This window comes from Sapajus apella, unplaced genomic scaffold (assembly GCF_009761245.1).
Source record: "Sapajus apella isolate SASKATOON/1434 unplaced genomic scaffold, GSC_monkey_1.0 scaffold27, whole genome shotgun sequence".
In the NCBI taxonomy this organism is placed as follows: domain Eukaryota; kingdom Metazoa; phylum Chordata; class Mammalia; order Primates; family Cebidae; genus Sapajus; species Sapajus apella.
In genome coordinates this window covers 14,467,585-14,491,870 of record NW_022436967.1, presented here as the reverse complement: position 1 = coordinate 14,491,870, position 24,286 = coordinate 14,467,585, and the positions used below count along the sequence as shown (strand labels likewise).

Genomic DNA, 24,286 nt, shown 5'->3' with positions numbered 1-24,286 from the left:
GCACACGTATGTTTTGTGTCACTGTTCACAATAGCAAAGACTTGGAACCAACCCAAATGCCCATTGATAATAGAGTGGATAAAGAAAATATGACACCATATACACCACAGAATACTATGTAGCCATAAAAAAGGACAAGTTCCTTTCCTTTGCAGGGACATAGACGAAGCTGGAAACCATCATTCTCAGCAAACTAACACAAGATCAGAAAAACAGACACTACATGTTCTCACTCATAAATGGGAGTTGAACAATGAGAACACATGGAAACAGAGAGGGGAACATCACACACTGGGGCCTGTTTGGGGGGTGGGGGCCTAGGAGAAGCATAGCATTAGGAGAAATACCTAATGTAGATGACAAGGTGATGGATGCAGCAAACCACCATGTCACATGTATACCTATGTAACAAACCTGTATGTTCTGCACATGTACTCCAGAACTTAAAGTATAATAATAACAATTTTTTTAAAATATGGTATATTCACACAATGGAATACTATGCAACAATTCAAAAAAGGACAAAGAAAACAGTGTAAACGAATTTCATAATCATAACATTAAGGGAAAGAAACCAGTACAAAAAGGACATATTGTTTGATTCCATTAATGTGAAGTTTAAAAAAAAAAGTTAATACTAATGGTAATGAAAGTCAGAAGCATGGCTTTCTTTCTTGGGGGTCATGTCTGGAAGTGGCAAGATAGGTTTCTGAGATTATAGTTATAACCAACATCTTGATCCAGGTGATAAATAGGTTTGTTCAATTTATAAAAATTTATAGCATAGCAATTTAGAATTTGTGTATTTTCCTAAGTATCTATGCTAAGAGTTCAATGTAACTTTACGAATGAAATGAGAGTAACAGACATACCCATTAAAATGTAGCTTCAATTCTATTGGGATATACCATTATCAATGTTCACACTTAAAATCCAATAATGACTAAAAAATGTAGGCACACAGGGGTCTTAGAAACATTACAAATATATTCTTCTAAGAATATGGCCCTCAGAACTTAGCTAAATTTTGCCAGTATGGTAATAATAGTGTGAAATTAAAAGTGGAAATGTAAATGAGTAAATTTCAAATAATTTTAATATTGCATAATTATACTTTTACTATAAAAGCAGGACTAGCAAGCAGAGGCCATATCTTGAAAATAAGATTGGCGCAAATATTTGCACCATAAATGAATTTTTCCAAGAAATTCCACAACATAATCCTCAGAGTATATCTAACCACTACTACATTCAGCCCTTCCTATCTGCGGATTCCACATCTACAGATTCTTCCAGTCACAGATGGAAAATACAGTATTGGAGAGATGCAGAATCTGCAAATACAGAAGGTTGACTGTGGGACTTGAGCACACACGGATTTTACTATTCATCTGGGTTCCTGGAACCAAGCCACCCAGGATCCAGTGGGACAACTGTAGTTGGAATCCTTCCAATTGCTGGGGCAAAGGAGTGAAAACATTAGTCATCACCAAGTTCTCACAGTGCATTTCCTTGGATCATTAGCTAGAAAACTCCATGTAAGTTTATTTAGCTACCAGGCTGTTTTTAAATTCTTCTGTGTATACCACACATTTGTGTTTAAATACATTTTGTCATATTACTAATTTTTTAGAGTAAGATTTATATTAATTCAACAAATGTATAAAAATATAATTAAGGGAATGACTGCAGAACACTATAATCTTCATGAAATGAAGATGTACAGAAGATACCTTGCTGGTCTTTTTAGAAACCTCTCTTTGGAGTAATAGCATAGTCATTCCTTAATAAACATAGGGAGATTGTTTTCAGGACTCCTCTTGGATACCAAAATCCTCAGACACTCAAGTCCCTTATATGAATTGGCAGAGCATTTATATATAACCTATGCATATCCTCCTGTACACTTTAAATAAGCTCTAGATTACTTAAAATACCTAATACAACACCTACACATCACTTCATTCAGGTGGACTCAAGGTAGTACTTGGCACATAGCAAATTTTTGTTTCTCAGAACTTTAGAGTTTTTTCCCTGAATATTTTTGATCTGAGATTGGTTGGGTTGCATCCAGAGATGTGGAACCCCCAGATTCGAAAAGCCATTTGTGTGTGTGTGTATACACATACAGTATATGTATGCTGTGTTCTGGTGAGGGAAAGAGAAGGTCATGAAGAAGTGACTCAAGTTTACTGAGTGAAGAAACACACAAATTTTATTTATAAAATGAATGACCATGTTTGCAATAACTCCCAAAATATCCACCATAAGATGGCCATAATATTCTGATGATGAAGGAGCACACATGTACAGAATTTATTGGATTACTGCAATTCTCAAAATGCACAAAACCTGACATGGTGTGATATAGTATATAATCAGTCACAGGGGGAAAAAGAACGTTATGTCCTTAAAAAGGCTTAGGACGATATAAACACTAAATCTTTTTGTTTTTCTACCTTCCTTTGGACAGTGTTATATTTCATTTTCTTCTTTGTAAAATATGTCCAAATTCATTTGCTGAGGATTTAAAATAATAGCTTAAAACAACTAACAGTTGTTTTTTCCATACGCATATCATGCATGTTCTACTGGTTCAAGGATAAAATTAAAACAAGATCTTCTCTGTAAAGCAAATATATTTATTATGCACTTTCATATACATAGGGATTTTTTGAGTAATATCATACAAGGAATAAAATAAAATTTTACAATGTGAAATTCAATGTACATTTTAGGCTATTTACATACCCCAAACCAAGGGAAAAATAAAAAGAAGGCATTTGTTTGCAACTATATTTGCTAAGTGTAAATGGAGGACATTAAGCAAAACAAATATTTGCATAGCCAAAACAATACTGAGAAAAGAATTTACCTCTGTTTTTTAAGTATCAAACTATTTTTGGTAAGAATTCCAATGAGGGTGGGGTGAAGACAAAGAACAAAAAATATTGGCTGTACTTTGCAGTACACACTGATTTCAGGTCATTTTTCCTTCCAAAACCTTTCTTAGAAACATTCAGGTTTTTATTTCATCACTGTATTTTTCTCACTTTTCTTATTATGAACTCATGATATTTAGGGAATAGACACAGACAGAATGCTATAAAAATGTTATAAGCACATGGCATCATAGTTGTGAAGTGGCAAGAGCTGATATATAAAATTTAAAGATTTTAGTTTCAAAAATATCTATTAAGGAGTTTTATATTTAGAGGACAATTTTTATTTTTAATGGAGCAGAAGCCATTTTCATTTATAATATTAAATCCCCCACAGAAACAAATAAGCAAAGCAGGGCATCTCCAGCACCCATCCTATCACCCTTATCCTAACTCAAAGTCATGTATGTTCTATTCCAAAACATAATTTATATAAAAACATCCCAAGGAATACTTACATTTGAATATCATATTTTTCCAATAGGTGCTCTTCCTACCAACTGTTTCAAGTGTATATAGTATGGATATGAAAACATTTAGCTCTTTGAAAAACATAAATCCCTTATGCAATGTCGTATCTTTGCCCTTTGGCCACAAGGTGCAATTTTGTAAAAATAATAAAATTAAATAAATACAATTTCAATAATTCAAAGTTAATAGAAAAACTGGCAGCTTTCAGGGTTCTCTTTCTAAAGAAAAATACATGTAATAGAAATTAGAGCTTCATCCTCTACAGTAATGTAAATGTACTGTATTTGAGATATGAGTAAAGTTGGTTCTAATAATAGTATGTGTTCATATTTATTAATAGACTCATTAACACTTTTAAGGCTACTTTGCAAGAGTCCTATTAAGTGTATTTAATAAATGTCCCATAGGGACAAGAATTCAATACTTGAAACATTCACATTTGAGTTATTAATATTGCCATGTCACCTTAATATCAATTGAACTTATCAACTTATCTTGTAGTCCTCACTATGACTTAGAGATGACAGACAAATGAGTTTTGCTGACTTTAAAAAATAAAAGCAAGAAAGCCTTACAGTAAGATTCATGTGAAACAATTTATCATAATTATACATTTCTATTTCCACAAACAATGTATCACATGTGTCCTTCATATATGAAGATGACATTACTGACCTTTGTTACTAGGATATATTCTAAAGATTTTGTTCTAGAAGTAGCAATGGTTTTGTGCTGAATCTCCAAATTCTCTTTCCTCATTCCTCCTTATCAACAGTACATGAAAAGAACAGAATTTCTGGGTTCTAAAAGATTAGCAGGCCCATTCTAAGATCAAATCCAGAATCTTGGCTTTTAAACTGTTGTGACAACTTTTCCAGACATACAAATGACCCATCTAAGCTATAGCTCCATTGATTTAAGAGTAAGGAGATTAAGGCTGTGGGTCACATGCTCATTTGAACCTATTTAACCTTCCTTGTCATGAATTTATCTTAACCCTGGCATCCAGCCCTCCTGCATGCAATTGTACAAAGAAGAAAACAGGAAAGAGTATGAGGATAGGAAAGTGCAAATCCATGACTATTATTTTAAGTAACAATAAAAAGTACACATGTGCTATGATTGACAGATGAGTTGTGTCATCTGTGAAGGACAGCACATTTTATATTCATCAAGAATATTCATCCAACCAAACCATTAAAATTAATCCAATTGATTTTGAGTGGGGCTATTTTGGTCATGCAGCAATTTACAAAACAGAAACAACTGAGAGAGAAGCCAGCAAAATGAATTTATTTGGCCAGGAGGAAGAGGTCAGTTTAGTCAATGAATTGTTCAGGGATCAAAAATCTACCCTCAGATAGACAGGTGCATTTCTCTCTGCACACACATGTGACTGAGGCACGGCTTTATCCCTGAGAATTTTCATGCCTCAGGAATGATAGTCTGTCTTTTTAGAGGTGGAATGACAAAGTGAATGGAAGGTGAAATTGTATCCCAGTGGATGAAATAGGACTTTGTTCTGCCTACAGACTGGTTTGTTGTTTGCTCTGACACGTTTAGCCAGAGATGAGAAGAATTCTACTGGGAAAAATCCAGATTTAAACTACTTAAAGCAGCTCCCTAAACTACTAAAAAATATATTTTTTAATCTGCCAAGAAATCAGTTTTTATTTCAATGTGATATTTATATAGAAACTGATTTTTATACAATGCTGAAGGTGGAGTGAACATAAAACAGTTGCAAGATTTGTTTTATTGAACAACATTTTTAAAGATACAAGAAACAGGCCATACACTACAATGCAGTGTGACTGAAACAGTATGTTTAAGTTTCTTTTGCCACAAAAAGAAAAAAAATAAATACAAGGAACACTGCCTTTTCATATATATTTGACCATGGCACATGCACATTTTATCAAATCTTAACTTAAAATACTCAATTTTTCTTTTCAGCTTTTATCAGGGAACTGCAGTATGTATCTGCATTTTTCAAAAGTGCTTATTCCTGTGTAGTGAATACAAAGCACAAAAAATGAAATTTTTTAAGCACAGAGGGTTACATTGAGAAGGCAGCCTTACTATTTAGGCACATTACAGTAATTAAGGTAACTGTACTGCAGATATCACATTCTTCTTTTTTTTTTTTTTTTTTTTTTTTTTTCAGCAAATCAACAGGCATGTATCCATCCAGTAGCTGAAGAACCACTCCAGTCACAATGTCTTCTGTTTCACAGAACAGGAAACTAATGCAAAAGTTAAAAAACAAATAATTAATTTCTACATTATATTATATAGCTACATATCATTTATAAACTTTATATAATACATTTATCTCTATATATCTATATGTTTACCACAAAAAGCACAAAGTAACTTATAAGCCACTTCTAAAATTCCACAAAATGTTTACCTTAATTCTAGTGTTTCATTTTTAATATGTATTTATACTTTGCCTTTACAACAGATATCATGAGAGCTGACAGCTTATATCATCAGAACTAATTATTTTAAAAATGAAACACATTTGAGGAATAAATCAACTACTTTGTTCAAATTATTTTTGAATGATATTTGACTGGTCACCCCAAGATTCACATTGAAAAGTGTTTATTATTAGAAAATATAGGGAATTAATCTATAATGTTTCACCTATTATATTCCTAAAATATATTTAAAAAGACAGAAGTAGCAAAAAAGGAAAGAGTATAATTTTGTTAGAGGAAGAAAAGTCATTAAATGAAGTGGCATAAATATAGTTGCAGTGTAAGCTAGGGATGATCCCTAAGACAATCTTCAGATTTATCTCCAATATAAGAAATGTGCTTCTAAAAAAGTATATAAAATATAAAACTTACATACCTACTTTTCTACTAACATTCTCTATATTATGAATGAAGCATCTTTGTCATGGGGAGGAGAAAAAAATGTTTTTATTTAATAAATATGACTATTTTATCTAGGTATAAAGTGCCCCGAATACCAATACTGCAAAAAATCCATTTACCATTTTTCACATCTATGCCTTATGTGTGAAAACATTACTTGGAAGATTCTCAAGAGATCTGTCATCATAAAAATTATCTTCTACTGATTAAATTTTTGACTTTCGGGGTGAAAAGGAATGAAATTAATATTTACTATCAACTAAGCTCTAATGACATTATTGTGTTCAAACCAAAAAAAGGTAAGTATTACAGAAACAGCTCCTCCCTCTGCCACCATCAAAGATCTTTTAAGAGAAGGAAATAACAGAATAGGAAAGAATTCTTAATCTGGGATCCATAAGTAGTGTAATATATTCATTCATTAGTTTGTTCACTTATTCAACAGATTTTTACTGGGAAACTAACATAGGTCCAAGCACTATTTCAAGTACATTAAATACAGTAATGAACAAAACAGATAAAAATTTCTACCTTCCTACCTTCACAAATACTGTATTTTAAGGTCAGAAGAGAAAAATAAGCATAATAAATAAAACATCTAAAGTATTTTAAATAATAAGTCCTTTGGATAACATAATGCAGGAAAGGGGAAAAGGAGTGCCAGAGGCAGGAGAATTCTGATGTTAAGGGGTGATGAGGAAGGTCTGGCCCAGATGACATTTGAGTAGATTAACTGAGGGAATCAGTCTTGTGATCAGGGAAAAGAGCATTCCAAGTAGACGGAACTATACTTTTGTTTTTCACTCTTTATGTTGACAAAATATTACCTTTTATAATGGTGTTTCTTTTTTGTAGTTGAAGCTTGGGTCAGAACCTTCAATCTGAAGCTTTAGAGCTTGTTTAAGGCTTAATTCTGTCTCTGAGGAAGGGTATCCCTCCAACACTTCCTGATGCCCTCTATCTTGCATTGTTCGTGGGACTGAAACCCTACCAAGAAAAACCTGGTTGCTCTGAAGATGATAATTTGGATTTGTCATTATTCCGTTTCTCTTCTTCTGTTCTCCACTTTGTTGGTGAATAAGAAACTGCTGTTGAGATCGACCAATTTCCTGCTGAGCTGAAGGTATCATCATTTTGCATTGAGATTCTGCTGGCATTTGTTTAGGTGGTGCAGTAGTCCCGGATTTGGCTACATGTACTCTTTTATCAAACTGAGTCATTTCATATTCTAAAACCTTTGGCTGTGATGAATTACTTTGCTTTGCTTTTTTCCCAGCTGATCCAGACTTGGCAGAATTTTCTGATTTCCCCCCTTTATTGGCCTTAGTTGACTTCAAACTGGGCTTTACTTGACTCCACTCAAACTCACTACTCGGTGAATTATGACTCTGTCCTAAGGACTGTGTTGTGGAAGATGGGGAAACAATTGACTGTCGGCTTCTACTGCGTGGCAATGAATGTTGCTGAATTTGTTCTGTAAATGACAAGTTATGAAAACTATCAATTGGCACTGTTTGAGCTGTTGCTGTGGAAGAAGTAGTTCTCAAAGATGAATTTTTTGAGCTTTTCAGGGAATTATTTGACAGTGATGACTTCTGCCGGTCAACTGTAGAATCTGGAGATTCTGAAGGAGAACTAAATGCATGAGCTGGCCCATTAGGTAAACCACGTAATGAAGGCTGCATATCCCCTCCACCAGTACTACCAGAGCTATTTGATTTAATTGTTAATGACTGCATTTTTGAAGACACTGACTGTAGAGGTTTCTGCTCCATCGTGTGAACAGGAGATGGGGAACAGCCATTCAAACTAGATGCACCGTATTTTTCTAATAATTTAATTATTTGAGAATGTCCATTTTTGGCTGCAACACGCATAGCAGTGCGTCCAAATTGATCAGCATGGTTTGGATCAGCACCATGCTCTAATAAGACCTGCACAACATCAATGTGCCCTTCCTGGGCTGCAATACAGAGTGCAGTTGCACCTTGGTTACATGTATGGTCAACTATAGCACCATGCTCAATCAGAAGCTGAACCACTTTTACATGGCCCTGCCAGGCTGCAGATTGCAAAGCAGAGCGCTTTTCGTTGTCTGCAGCATTGACATCAGCATGGTAGGCTATCAGAACCTGCACCATTTCCATATGGCCTTGCCAACAGGAGACATGAAGTGCTGTCCTTCCTTCAGCATCGCTTGCTTCTACATTGGCGCCATTTTCTAAAAAATATTCAGCCATTGTAAGTTGATTTTCTAAGGCCAAGATATAAAGTGTGGGCCTACCATCAGCATCTTTGCAGTTAACATCAGCACCATGGCTAAAAAGCAATTCAACAATGTCCCGGTGCCCTTCTAATGCTGCAACCCTCAGTGCATTTCTTCCATCATAACCTCTTTGATCAATGTTGGATTTGTTTTCCAATAATATTTGAACACAATCATAATGACCCTCTTGTGACGCTAATATGAAAGGGATTCGTCCATCATTGTCAATCTCATTTGTTCTAGCACCTTGTTCAATAAGTGCTTCACATATTAATCTGTGCCCTTCAAAAGCTGCCATGTGCAAAGGTGTCCATCCAGCATCATCTCTGTGATTTTCATCTAACCCTCTATCCAGTAGAGTACGTACCACTTCAACATTTCCTTGCGCTGAAGCTATACTGAGGACTGTCCTACCTTCACTATCAATACTATCCACAGCTGCACCCCAAAACAAAAGTGTATTTACAACTGATGCATGACCCATAGAAGCTGCTGCTAAGAGGGGTGTACGACCATTGTTATCTGTGTGATCTACATCTGCTCCCCCTTCTAGAAGCAAGTCAACCACATCAACGTGTCCTTCATAGGCAGCTACCAGCAGTGGAGTCATGCCATCTTTATCACAATGATCTACTTCAGCACCTCGATCGATTAAGAGGCTAACAACTGATGCATGTCCTTTACTTGCAGGCACACAAAGTGCAGCTACAGAGAGTGCAGTCCTGCCATCAACGTCCTCATGATTTACTTCTGCTCCATGGTCCAGTAGGTGTTCCACAATCTCCCTATGTCCCATGTATGCTGCTGCTATCAAAGCAGTTCTACCTTCATTATCAGCTTTGTTCACTTCAGCACCATGTTGTAGCAAATTCAGTACAATATCCTCATGTCCTCCCCATGCTGCTGCTCTCAACGCTGTTCGGCTATCAGCATCTGCACAATCCACTTTTACACCAGCATAAAGTAGTGCGGAAACTACCTCAGTATGGCCACCCCAAGCAGCAGATCTTAATGCTGTCCAACCATCTTGATCAGTATGATTAATATTTGCTGCACACCCAATCAAACAATTAACCACCTTGGTATGTCCTTGTCTAGCTGCTAGAGTGAGTGGTGTATGTCCATGAGCGTCTTCTATCTCTAAATCTGCTCCCCTAGAGACAAGTAAATTGACTACATCAAGACTGCCACTATATGCGGCATTAGCCAATAATGTTCTCCCATTTGAATCACATTGATTTACTGAAGCTCCATTATCTAACAATGTCCGAATGGAATCCTCTCTTTCTAAGGCTTGTCGAACTATGCATGATGTGCGATCATCTTCACTGTTGACATGAGCCCCAGCTTTAACCAACAGCTGTAGCACTTCTTGTTCCTTGGGTATTAAAGTAGAAAGGGAATCTCTGACAGGTGTACCATTCCATATCATCCACAGAGCTAACTCCGCTGTCTCTAATTGTAAGTTTGAGTTAATTAAGTGCAATGCAAATTCTTGTGCTTCCAATGGTGTTAAATTCTTGGCTTGACAGGTATAACTCATAGCCAACATTCTGTGTCCTTCTGCTGCATTACATAAATACTTCTGAGTACAGTGTTTCACATCCAGAAGCCACTCTGCAAAACTGTAATGAAACAATATTTTTGTATTTCCTAGTCCATCAACAAGAAGTTTGGAGAGGACATCTAACTTGCGTTGAAAATCTTCCAAAGTTAATGACATGTTTTTGGTCCACACGGCATGATATAATTCCGTTACGGTCAAAGGTCGGCACGCTGCAAGAATCACATTCAAAATGGGCTGAACCTTTGCAAATTGTTTTCTTACAAAAAGTCTTTGGCATAGCCAGAGATATAAACCATTTAGAGTTCCTGGGATGTCACGAATCTCTCTTAACATAATAAAATTTTCTACAACTCCATCTAGAACCCGTTCTAGGTAAAGAAAGCATCCACTGCTTTTAATGTGCAGTTGATTTAACATCTCTGCAGTTTCTTTTGTGAGGTGTTGCCGCAAAGCTTCCTCTTGATCTAAACGATGAAGAATGTACTGTTGAACATCCTTAACAATATATGCTTTCCGAAGGTCATCTAAACTTATTTTTCGGAAACCTAAAGAAGAAATAAAAAAGTAGATGTCATCAGTTGAAAAGGATTATAGAAGTTACCACATCTTCAAGGAGAATGTAGAGAATGTCTTCAACATATAAACTAATCAATCAATCAATTAATAAATTAATACTAATAAGCAGATCAGTACCTATTAGCATGTGAATCCGTTTTCTTTTCTTTCCATAAAAACACACTGATGGCAGAAAAATTTCATTTTCCTACCCACAAATCCAACTACTTATTCCTTTAGTAGCTTGGTGCCTCTCACAACTCCATGGTAATAGATACTAATTAAGAAGCAGTCTTTCATAACCATAAAAGCACCCAGTTAACATTATCTGAACTCCCAAGTGATTAGGGGAAAAGCTGCAGGAGATATAACAAGTTTCTTTTTACAGGATATTTTTCATATAAATAATTTATATATTTCCATCTATACACTTGAATGTATACTAGCCTTAATTATGTGACTGAATATTTACATCTAATTAGAAATATCCAGTCATTACCTTTAAACCATATTACACATTTTATCAAATTAAAATGGCTAAATCTCAGATCATCAATAAATAGCTTGAACCAATTAAGATCCAACTTCTTGGCCAAATTATGGTCAAAAAACTTCAGCACTCTAAAATAAATAATAAAATTTAAACCAACCTAAAAATATACTAGCTACAGCTATTTTAAACTCATTTTAATTTCTTCAAAGGAAGCCATAATTTCATTGACTGAAGGAAGATGACATCATGATGTACAGATATGAATTTATTAGACAACTGTGTATTCATCTTACAGAACAAAAACTTCTAAGTGAATGAACTTACCAATGCTCTAACATGAGCAGATTTGCACTTTGAAGGGATATTCTAACATCCAAAGAAGAACTGGAGCAAGTCAAGACTAAAGGCAAAACCTTTTTTAAAGAGGGTGTGATAAACTCTAGATCAAAATCACTCTGAGCCTGAACAACAGCCATGGTGGTGGCAGCAGCTGCAGCAGCAGCAGCAAAAATAACGTGATGGACTTGGGAAATTTTAATAAGAGCTAGATTGTGTGGTATTTGGTGAATGTGGAGAATTAAAGAGAGAAGGAGGAGTCGAAGCTGACATTAACTTGTGGCTCTGCCAACAGGACTGAAAAAGAGACCACTGAAGGACAAATAATAGGTTTCCAGAAAAAGCTGATGAATTTGATTTTGTAATACTAAGCTTTAAGAATGTAGATGAAATGGACAGTTACTGAAAAATAAGAAACAACCTACCAAGAATGAAATATGAATAACAAAGTTGCCCTAATATAGCCCTTTTTATATAGATTTATATATCCCTAAATCTATATAAAAATAGAATCTACTTTTACATATATATGTATACATACAGAAAGTTATTACTCAACAGAAATAATTTCAAAAGATAAATTTCAATTATGAAAAAAGTTACTCCTCACCTAAGTAGGGTTTAAAACATACCTAGAAATTTACAGCAATCTACCTTTACCAGTATGTGAGATGATTTGCCTCCAAATCTTTGTGTGTCCATTTGCTTTTGGCTTTATCAACTCACTTAAAATTTTAAGTTAGATAAGGGAAATACCTAGTACATTGTTAATAAAATAAATTACTTAAGAAATAATATTATCTTACATTATACAGGGTTTTAAGGTTTCCGAAGTGATGTAATACTTTAATGTAATACTTTATATTACATTATTTGATTGATTTACATGACACATTATGAATAAATCTCTAAAATTTAAACCTAATTAACTAAGATGTCATGATTGAACTTGAGATTATTAAGACAGACTCCACAGTAATAGTTATGGTTCTTCAGAAAGGAATAAAAGACAACATTTATTGAGAGTCAACTATTTCTAATACAGCACTTTAAATACTCATTATATATAACTTTCTCATCTGTTAAGCCCATGAGATAAAAATTTCTATATAAAAACTGAGGAACCTAAATCTTAGAAGGCTTAAATAAATTGCTCACAGTGACACAGCTAGAAAGTGATAAATCAGAATTTTGATTGCTTGACTTTGAAGTTTGCTCTTTTCATTGAGATGGGAACAAGAATAGAAAGCTGTGAAAGAAAACTGAAGTGTTTGAGAGGGGAATGAAGAGGAGGTAGTAGGGACATAGAATTGATTCTATAAGAAAGTATACAATTTTAAAAAGAAAATTTACAAAGTGTTTCTGATTTAGAAAATAAAACTCCCACAATCTAAATACTTAATAATATGGAATTTAGATTCAAGAAATTATGTTCATCACCAATAATAGTTACCTGTTCATTAAAACAGAACTAAGAATATCTATTAATCAACAACTTCAGTATCTTGAATTAAGGTACTGAAAATACTACTTTTTAAAATTATAACTTCTGACTAATACATATGTAATCCTCTTATTATGAACAAATAGCATATTCTGCTATCAAAGCACTTTTAAACATTATAAGATAGGGCTGAAAAATAAAACTTCTAGGGGAATAAAAATATGACTCACTGAAATAATGGACCACCTCCCTATTGCTTTTCTATTCTTACTTTTCTAAATAGAAGTACTTTTCTATTATTTTATATTCTTACTTGAACTTTTCTATTCTTACGTGAAACATTTCTCAGGGTACGGCATTACACACTAGTGGTGAAAACAAAGTAAGAGGGAGGAACTGTGCCAATATTTATAAATTGATGCTTACTGAAATTACTTATTGTCATAAAGAACCTGTGAAGATGAGCAATATGAAAATAAAACCTAAAAATGTAAAAAGAAATTTAAGCAAATGCTAGCACATTAATATACAAATAAAATATGTAGGCATTAAAATAGTCATTAGGAAGATAATATGGTGACACTAAAAGCTTTGTCAATATTAAATTTAAAAGGCAGAAAATCAAATTGATATATAGCATGATCTCAATTAGGAAGGGTAACAAATACAAAATTTAACACAATGTGTTGAGTGCTTAATTATTAATTTATCTCCAGTATAATATTTGTGTATGCTGTCATTTAAAATATGTTATAAATGAAGCCTGTATTACTTTTATAAACAGCCTATGATAATACCCTAATTGTAGTCAGAATTCTGCTTATATAATTTAGAATAATAAGAGGGCTGGGAAGTAATGAAACAAGAAAATTATTAAACCAACATGTTATTTGCATAATAATGCTCACAGTTTAGAAGAACAGATGAATAATTTAGAAATACAGTAATAGTACACAGACATATCTATATGCACACATACCCAAACTTAATTTATGATGAAAGAAATATCACCAAGTAATTGTAAAAGGATTCAATAATTTGCTGAGAAAATTTATGGTTTTACAGATTATTTAAGTTAGAAACTTAATTTCATACCATTTAGTAAAAAAATTCTATATAGGCAAAACCATTAAAGATAAATGTTAAGAATACAGAATAGTAAAGGACAATACATTAGGTTACATATAATAGACTTCAAAATAATTATTACTATTTTAAACAGCTGAAAAAAAGGGTAAAGAATTGAAAAAATATCAAATGAAAGCCCGTGAAATAAGTAAGAAAATTACTTGGACTTTCTAATAAAAACATAATGGTCAGATAGCAAACTTTCATAAAAAAAAGCAAAGTGATGAAATAAGCATAAAGGCGAAAGGGTTCAACAGTAAACAAGAAGTACAAATAAAAATGACATAGGTTTTTTCACATACCACATTAGCAAATAAAAAAAGACAATTCAATACTGGTGCAAGTAAAAAGAAACCACCCGTGTGCACCTGTAGTCCCAGCTACTTGGGAGGCTGAGGCAGGAGAATTGCTTGAACCCAGGAGGCGGAGGTTGCCGTGAGCCAAGATCGTGCCATTGCACTCCAGACTGGGTAACAAAAGCGAAACTCCGTCTCAGAAAGAAAAAAATAAAATAAAAACAAGAAACCACCCAATACTTTCAGGTAGGAATATAATGATATATATCCTTTTGGAAAGCAATTTGATAATATGTATTAGTAACTTTAGCAATATTCTTAAATTTTTACCTCAAAATTCCACATCTACCATGAACAGAGAGGTGGTCGTAGGTTTATATCAGCCCAACATTTGAAATAATTTCTCAGTGAAAAGTAAAATTAACTGAAGTTCAAAATGTACATACTCTATAATCCAGCAATTACAAGTCTAGATTTATAACATAAACTTTTAGCACATGTGCACAAGAATACATGAACAAATATGTTCATGAAGCATTTTTTGTAACACCAAAAAACTGAAAATGATCTAAATGTCCATGAGTAGAATAATGAAAAAATAATAGAAGATTTATTCATAGGAAGGAGTACTATTTAGCAGTTAAAACCAATGAAATGGATTTATAATGAATATGGCTCAAAAATAATGTTTGCTAAAAAAAGAACCAAATAATAAGAGTAATAGCAACTTTCTGAAGTACTTACTATGTATTAGGCATTGTCCTAAGTGCTTCATATGTTGTCATTTAACCTTACAAAAATCCTATTAGGAAAGTAATATTATAATCCCCATTTCATAGATAAGGAAATAGAGAATGTAAGTTGCATAAGGTCACACAGATAGTGAGTGGTTAAACCTAAGATGGTGTATGGAGTGTTTCATTTATGTAAACTATAAACATACACAATATAAAATATGAGCTGAAAGCATATAAAATAAGTGAATACTGGTTTTCTCTAATAAGGAAAAGAAAGGAATGGTGACACAGACCAAAAGAGGCTTCTACTTTACCTATGCTTGACATACCAAGTGCTATATAAGTGTTAGCTACCGTCATTTAAATTACTAAACTTTTACCGACTACGTTTTTATCAATAACAACAAAAAAGAATACCATATGTGGAAACCAAAAGTGCTGCCACTAGTAGCAAGGGAATTGAAGAGAGACAATCTGATAGAAGGAATAAACCTGCTTACAGAAAATTATTTTAACAAACAAATAAGATTTCACCGTAATGTAAAATAGGTCTAGAACTACTCAAAAGTGGTATGGCTCATTACCCATTAACTTAATTAGTATCTCTCCAATTACACTATATATCCTGTGATATGTCCTTGTTTTACACTCCTTTTATTTCCCACAGGACAAAGAGGGGTGTGTTACATAATCTAATAGGAGTAACCATAACTTTATTATGGTAGTAAATAATGTAAAAAAAGTAAGCAAAAAGAAAAAAAAAAGCCTCTGATAGTATATTTTTATATATTATATAGACTATAATCTCAAACATCAGAAAAAGGTTTAAAGAAAGATATATTTCAAGAGGTATCCTAAAAGGCTGCAAACTGTCTCTCCACTTACCAAGAAAAACACCTTAGAGTAAACTGCCATTGATTTTTTAAAAACAAAACAAAACATATTCACTACTGTTTAAGATGCTCAGTCTAGTTAGAAGAAATAAACTGGCCATGATACAACAGCATAATAAATGCAGCCCCAAGATGTATAGCAGCAAATATGGCGTGAAGTACTCCAAACCTTTACTAAAGCACTTAGGAAAAGAATCTTGAAAAAAATGTAATGTTTAAAGGATCTTTAAAACATGCTAAGACTTTTTTATATACATTTCAAAGGCGCAGTTGGGGAATAGCTGATAGAAGGAGCAAATGCAACATGCAGATCTTCAACTATATACTTTTTCCTCTAAGAAACTAGTTCATTAATGAAAAGCATTTGAGGATGGCAGTAAGTAATTATGCTTACCAGTAAACATTTTAGTAACAGCCTTACTCTGTTTTCGGGCAGAACAGAGAAGCAACAGCCATGGTGGAAAGAACTCATGGTGACCAGCTAAAAGTTCCGCAACAGTCCCAGATAAGCTGGTAGATGTTTGTTCACCTTCAGTAATGTTACACCCTTCATCAACAGAATCAACCAGCAGGTATAGGCTTTGCTGGGGAGGCTTCATTCCCAGAAGAGGGAGTAGAACACACCTGTAAAACACATTCACATGAGCATTTTGAATGTTAAGTGGCTATGATATTAAGATTTATTATTCAAATATTAGAGTATTAATTATAAATTCTTTAAGAATAAAATAAGGTATCAGACCAAAAAATATACAAGTTTCAATTCCTTATGTTAAGTACAATACTGGTCCTAAATAGTTTACATTTCCAATTACAGCATTTTCAACAATAAAGTGTCGGTGTGTGATTCAGCATAATTATAAATTACCAAAGGCATTAGGAAATGAAGAAAACTAGATTTCAAAATTCCCTTTCTGATTGTTTTGAGTCAGTGATAAAAAGTGTGATTTCCTTATGACAAAGCTAAAATATGTTGCAGAGTGGAAAACAAAACAAACACTGGGGACCACCTTAATAAAAAGAAAAATATCAAGAGTACTGTAGAATTTAGAAGTATTTTATCAATATTTTTCTCACAAAAATACTGCAATTTATACTAGCTTATTTTCTACACATTTTATTTTAAAAGACTGTACAAAGATGAACTACAGTCAAGATCCCATACTTTCAAATTTCCAAGTAAAGAACAAACTATTAGGCTTTACTTCATTAATTAATGCATTTCCCATATGTGTAATTTATATTGCAGTTGAATATAATTTTTTCATAAACAGAACAATGCTCATTCATTTTCAACAAATATTTACCTGATGTGTACTGGGGGTCAATAAGGTGCTGAGTAGATACAACAGTGAAGAGGACATAATCCATCCAGTTATGGACACCAGAAACTTAGAAATAATGTTTTCTAAAACCGTCTTCTTAATCTTTCCATATAGTAGCCACCAAGATCTAATTTAGCACCATGGAAGAATCAATATTTCTTTTAAAAAAATCTCAAATTCATCTCAGTCTGTAACATCATCACTGTAACCCAAACTACTCTCATCTCTTCATCTCTTTTACCTGGGCTCCCCTAACAATCTACATGCCTCTAACAATTCCTCTCCTGTGAGTTTCTACTGCAGCCAGGGTCATTTCAAATGTTTTTCCAGCCAGACTAGCCTTCTTTCAATGACTTTATGAGACACAATTACACATGAGCCTTTTCATTTGTAGTTTCCTCTGCCTGGTATGCACTTCCTGTCTTTCTTCATGCAGTTTATCTTCAGTTTTAAGTTGAGAGTAACCTTTTCAAGGTCAAATCCCTATAACATGCGTTCATAATGTCAAATACAGTAGCTCTTTTTCACTCCACTATAAAATTTGCAATTATATATTTAATTATTTAATGTCATTATTTTTTTATTTCTCTTCAGCTGGAAGCATCAAGAGAAGAGACACTAAATTGGTGTTGCCCATCAGTGTACCCACAGAACCTAGCACAGTGCCCACAGTAAAACCTAAAGACTTGATATTGTTGCAAGCTAGAATGGAAAATGAATTAACTTCAATGAAGTGTTCAGGGTGCTATGAGAAAAAGCAGTAAAATTACTAAAAAGATAAGAAGAAATGACCAACTCAAGTGCAGTAGGTAGGGAAGGAAGAGAATGTCAGAATATTCATATATTAGGTGCTCGAGATGAACTAGGTTTTGAGGAACCAGTCACACTGCTACAGGAGGGTAAAGGGAATGTGGGGCAATCCTGGCAAGGAACATGCTGAGTTTGGGAAAACCTACTCTATTGTATCTTACATATATACTTTGTCCCTTATGAGCACAAAGTTGGCTGATAAAAAAAATCATATAGTAAAATATATACAGAACACAATATACTAGAATAGTGTACATAGTAAGTACCACTTCAGACACAGCACACAGGAAGCCACCTTAACTTACTTTCATATATAAATAAATAAATATTTCTTTTTATTGTACTTTAGGTTCTGGGGTACATGTGCAGATCATGCAGGATTGTTGCATAGGTACATATATGGCAATGTGGTTTGCTTCCTCCATCTACCACCCCCTACCCCACCCCTCTCACCTATATACATATATCTGGCATTTCTCTCCATGTTATCCCTCCCCAGCCTCCCTACCCTCCACTGTCCCTCCCCTAGTCCTCCACAACGGACCCCAGTGTGTGATGCTCCCCTCCCTATGTCCCTGTATTCTCATTGTTCAACACCCACCTATGAGTAAGAACATGCAGTGTTTTTTAGGGAAAGTCTCGGGGAGAGGTCAGGGAAATTGGGGAATTGAGACTGGTAAAATAATGAGCTAGGAGAAGGAGTTTAGTAAGGAGAAACAGCTGGGGCTAGGGGAGGATAGGCAGTAAAGAAAGGCACTTGAGGCAACAGCACATGCAAAGGCTTTAAGAGGAGACAAACCAGTGAGGTACAGAAGAAAGAATCATGAGAATCATGAAAACGAGTAAATGCTGGGTTTTAATATGAAATGTGGGCTTTGCCCTAAGGGTACTAAGGAACCACTGAAATATTTTAAGCAGAAAATTGGTATGTTTATATTGTAGTTTAGAGAGATAACTCTGGTATATGTGAAGGAAAATTTGATGTAGGTTAAGTCTGGAAGAAAAGAGTGAGATATGAGGCCAATGCTTAGAACTTAGAAAAAGATAAATCTCCATCAGAACTACCACTATCACCAGTGCCATCACTGCCAACATTAATTCAGTGCTCTATATGCTTTAACTACTTCACACATTCATTAACTTATCTGATTCTCACATTAATTCTTTAAGATGGGTACTATTATAATACTCATTTCCAGGAGAGGTAATCAAGAACAAAGGATCAGTCACTTGTTATAAGTGAAAAGAAAGGCATTCAAGTTCAAGATCTGGTTCCAGAACCTACACAGGGGGGACCATCCATCTGGGTTTGCCTGGGACTTTCCCAGTTTTAAGCACTGGGTCTCAGGACCCAGCCCCACCTCCTGCCAATCTCCTCCTTCCCTAGTCCTGGGCACATCATAGTTGGGGTTACCCTAGTCTATAATCTTACCCACTATGGTCCACTGACTAACCATTACCAATATTAGAAAGTATATTATAAATTAGTAGCAATGGGGATAGCATAAAGTAGACAGATTTGAAAGAAATTTGGTAATATTAACAGGATTTAGTGATTATGTCCTGTCTTTTGCCTATTCCAGGATATTTGCTCTTCCTTTACCTTATTTCTTATGGTGGAAATTAAAGTGATTTTTCATACTTTTCTTCTCCTCTAATAATCTTTTAATGATGTTAATTTCCCTCTAAGCATTTTCAGTATCATCCACTTCAAAATACTTTCCCTTTGATTTCTTCTGTAAAACATCCATTATTTAGAAGTGAGTTATAGAGCTTTCAAATAATTGGGAATGTCCCAATTATCTTTAAGTTACTGTGTTATCATCACAGTTTAATACAATTATATCAGATAACATGTTTTGTGTAACTTTCACAGCTTCAAATTTATTGTGACTTATTTTATGGCCCAGAATATATCTACCCTAGGCAAATGCTATGTTTCCACTTAAAAAGAATGTATATACTATTGTTGCTGGGCAGACTGTTCTGTAAATGACAATTAGGCTCATTTGGTAACAGTATTGTCCAAGTGTCCTGTGTACTAGCTGACTTTTGGTTTATCTACTCTATGGATTGTTAAAAGGGGAGTGATAAAATATTTGAATATAAGTGTGTTCTTCTTAAAATAGTGTTAAGTTTTGCTTCCTATATTCTGAAGTTCTGTTATAAGGGGTACAAATATTATGACTGTTATATCCTCTTGAGAAATTGGCCCCTTTATCATTAGGAAATGACTCTCTTTATACCTGGTAATATTCTTTTTTCCAAAATCCACTTTGTCTGATATAAATGTAGGCACACCACCTTTCTTTTCATTAGGGTTAGCATGGTATATACTTTTTTATTCTTTTATATTTAAGCTATTTGCCTCTTTATATGTGAAGTGTAATTGTTATAGGCAACATATAATTAGATGTATTTTTATCCAGTCAAATTCTACCATTTAATTAAGATATTTATAATTTACATTTAAGGTAATTGTTGATATGATAGTTTAAATCTATCATATTTTGTCCACGTAATTTTGTAATGTGTATCAGTAGGATATATTGCTAGGAATAAATTTGTTAGATTAAGGGACACCTTCATTTATATTTTAACAGATATTGCCAAAGTGATGCTCTCCTTATGAATTATATGTATACATATATATGAACACACAAGTAATGTGTGTATATATATATATATATATATACACACTCATATATGTAATGTGTGTACATATTTATCACAGACATATATATTTAATGTGTGTGTATATATATATCTACACACACATAGCCAACAGCTGTGTAACAGTAGGTGTTTTCCTAGCCCCTCCATAATAGTGATTAATTTTATTTACTTTTTCTACAGCTAGGTGAAAAATGGCATCCTCATTATATTTTTAAAAACCCTATATAATACATATATTAATATTATAAACTATGTATTACAATATATATGAGTTGTACATATTTTGGGGGTACATGTCATATTTCGATACTTACCTGCAATGTGTATTAATCAAATCAGGGTAATTGGGACACCTATCAACACAAACATTTACCTTTTCTTTGTATTGAGAACATTACAATTCTTCTTTTCTAGCCATTTTGAAATGTAATAAATTAGGCTAACTTTCTCTATTATTGAATTCAAGAACATATCTTTTCATTTATGTATCTTTTTATGCTTTTAATTTATAATTCCTTACCATAAGGGCAATCATAGTCACATGTACCTAGGAATCATATTTCTTTTTCTTCAAATTGTGTTTTCATATATTTTACCCATTTCCCAAAAGACTGCTAATTTTTCTCGTATTGGCACTCTTTAAGTGTTAAGAAATTGAGATAGTGTCACTCCACTCCAGCCTGGCCAACAGAGTAAGACTCTGACTCCAAACAAACAAACAAACAAGCAAACAAAAAATCCGAAATTGTTTGTTATATGTAATACAAATGTTTTCCACCATTTATCATTTTTCTTTTGACTTTTTAAAAGGCTTTTTTTGGACATGAGTAATTTCTTCTTTTTTTTTTTTAATAGGTAACATATCAGTCTTTATTTTTTTCCTTTTACAACATCTAAGTTTTATGTCACATTTCTAAGGAAATTTCCCAATTCAGTGATTATAAGAAAACATTTTTGCTATGTTCCATCTCATTCTGTTTTATAAACTCTTTTCCAAGCACTTATATATCTGCTTCATGCGACTGTTTAACTCGAGCAATCACTCATTAATTATGTTTTCATTTAAGGCAATATATTTGGTGACAGATTTCTTTTTGTTAGATGGAAACATTTTTTATGGTGTTTCTTATGCTTCACATTCCTTCCCCATTTGTTCTTGGGACATATTTGATGTATCTTGTGATAGCTCTTTTTGAGTAAATTCTTTCTGGATCAGCAACTAAAAGTCGAGTATATGCAGTGTCCAGGCTGGCAAGAAGTCTCCTTATGCATCAGAGTTACAGTTATAAATAATTTGAGCTTCGACTCCCCCCAAGCCAATTAAGATCAAAAGCTGTGGGGATGTACACAACTACCAGTAGAGTTTCTTACTGCACCCCCTCCCTCAATACCTTCCTCCCCATACACATGGCTCATCTGTGTGACTCATTCTGCCCTGCCCTCTTCATTCTTTCTATATGCTTACCTGGGTCCAGGAAACTTCTAGCATAAGTCTATAACTTATCTCCGTGGGATCAAATGAGAGCTTTTGTCCTTTTGATACTCATCAGAGTATGTACTTATTTGAACCAATAATGGTCTGCCAGCTTTGCATCTCAGGTTGGTACTAACTTTCACATTATATTGAGATTTGGGATTACAGGTCTCTCATAGTTTCAAAATACACAGGGCTTTTGATTTACTTTCTTGCCTTGAAGCTATTTCCCAGGACTATTTAAATGGTCTTAGTCATGTTAAAAGCAGATAGGATTCATTCATTCCTAAGTCCTCCCTTTCATTTTAGTACGTTGTCTTCCTTTCTGTTTTAACACCAAGTTGTTTTTTTTTGTTTTTGTTTTTGTTTTTTTTTCACCATTCAGGACCTATTTTGAACATTGAGCTTTTTCCACTGAAGGCCTTGCTACTCTCTCTGCCAAGAAAGCTCCCTCCCCAAGGCAGTACTTGTTACCCTTCAGGTTTCGGCACAAATTTTACTCCTGAAAGAAGCCTTCTCTGACCACCATATCTTAAGCCGCCCTCATCGCCATTACTGTTCCTGCAATTGTTTCTTTGTAGCATTTATTACATTCTTAGATTAACTTATTGTGTTATTTCTGTACTTCTTTTGTTAAAAGGCTAGGATTGAAGTTCTTGCACACCTCCACATCTCCTTGGTCATAATGTAAGCTCCAGGAGGGCAGGAACTATGCCTGTCTTGTGCACTGTTCAGTTTCCCAGCACTCGAAACCACTTTTAGCACAACATAAACACTCAATAAATTTGCTTCATGAATGAATGATACTTGATGGGAAAAAGTTTTGTTACTTTAAAACAAAGGATTAAAATTTACTAAACTCAGAATTCCCATATTTAAGTTCCCTTTCAATTATTTCAAAAGCACCTATTTGGGGATATCTATACCGAGTGACACACAAATTCACATTTTTCTGTTAGATTACATTTTATCGTTTGTAAATGAAAACCCGAAGTATGTGTACACAAAGCATAAATAATTTAGACAGTCTAAAACAGACTTTCCTGTGTTTGTGAATATTTGTACACATGTATATTGTTATTATTATTCCAAATGAGATAATGTAGTGACACTCGGTTATCACAGCCATAAAGCTAACACTGTATTTAAAAGCAACAGTATGATACAGGGTTTGACTTTATATGCATATCTTAACTGTCTTACCTTTCTTATCTTAATATTGAGCCAATATTTGTTACATTCTTAATATTTTTATTAATTCAATTTAAAATCCTTGAGTTAGTTTTTCCCCCATTTTCAATTGTCTTGAATATGAGTAATGCCTTCTATAGCTAGCCTTTTATTGATTAATTTACTTAATGTTTTTAAAAAAGTGACAGATAAAATTGTAAGTATTTACCATGTATAACATGACGTTTGGAAGCGGATATACATTGAGGAAGGCCTAATTCTAACAAATTAACATGTGTATTACTTCACATAGTTATCCTTTTTGTGGTGACACTTTTTATTTCCTGACAGAAAGGCAGCTGAAATTCTGAAATGAAAGACATCCACTGTTCATTTTATTTGATACAATGAATTTACTTACTTTTTCTTAGGAGGTTAATGAGCTTTTAAAGCTACTATAAATAAATTATAAGGAATATACTATTAGATAGATGAACAGATTGAACATGTCCAAAGTGTCTTTAGAGTTAAAATTGTTTCTTTGAAACACCAGGTTTCAGCTCACTTTCTTCCTCACTTGTTCAGACATAGAGTATTAGGAAGAATGTCCCTCCTAGCCTTTCAACAAAACACCTCAGAGAGCTGGAGGGAGAAACAGTGTGAACTACAGACAGAATGTGGAGCCCCCAGAGCCACTGATAAAGAGCATTCACACTCTCTTGCTAACTCTTTCTCTACTGACACCTTAGGGCTTCAAAAAATATAGCGACCACCCTGGTAAAGGTAGGGAATGAAACCCTGCCCCCATTTTTTTT

At 33.9% G+C, this 24,286-nt stretch overlaps 1 protein-coding gene across 2 annotated transcripts in view; it reads right to left on the bottom strand.

Annotated features, from left to right (window-relative positions):
- Positions 1-2,621: 2,621 nt before the first annotated feature.
- ANKRD50 (ankyrin repeat domain 50) overlaps positions 2,622-24,286 on the bottom strand; it is a 48,846-nt gene continuing 27,181 nt past the window's right edge. For both annotated transcript variants that reach the window (XM_032292351.1, XM_032292352.1), the window contains 3 exons: positions 16,411-16,640; positions 7,129-10,679; positions 2,622-5,659 (listed from right to left, as the gene is read on the bottom strand). In XM_032292351.1, coding sequence (XP_032148242.1) covers positions 7,132-10,679; positions 16,411-16,640 — 3,778 coding nt within the window. In that variant the 3' untranslated portion in view covers positions 2,622-5,659; positions 7,129-7,131. The remainder of the gene's footprint in view (positions 5,660-7,128; positions 10,680-16,410; positions 16,641-24,286) is intronic.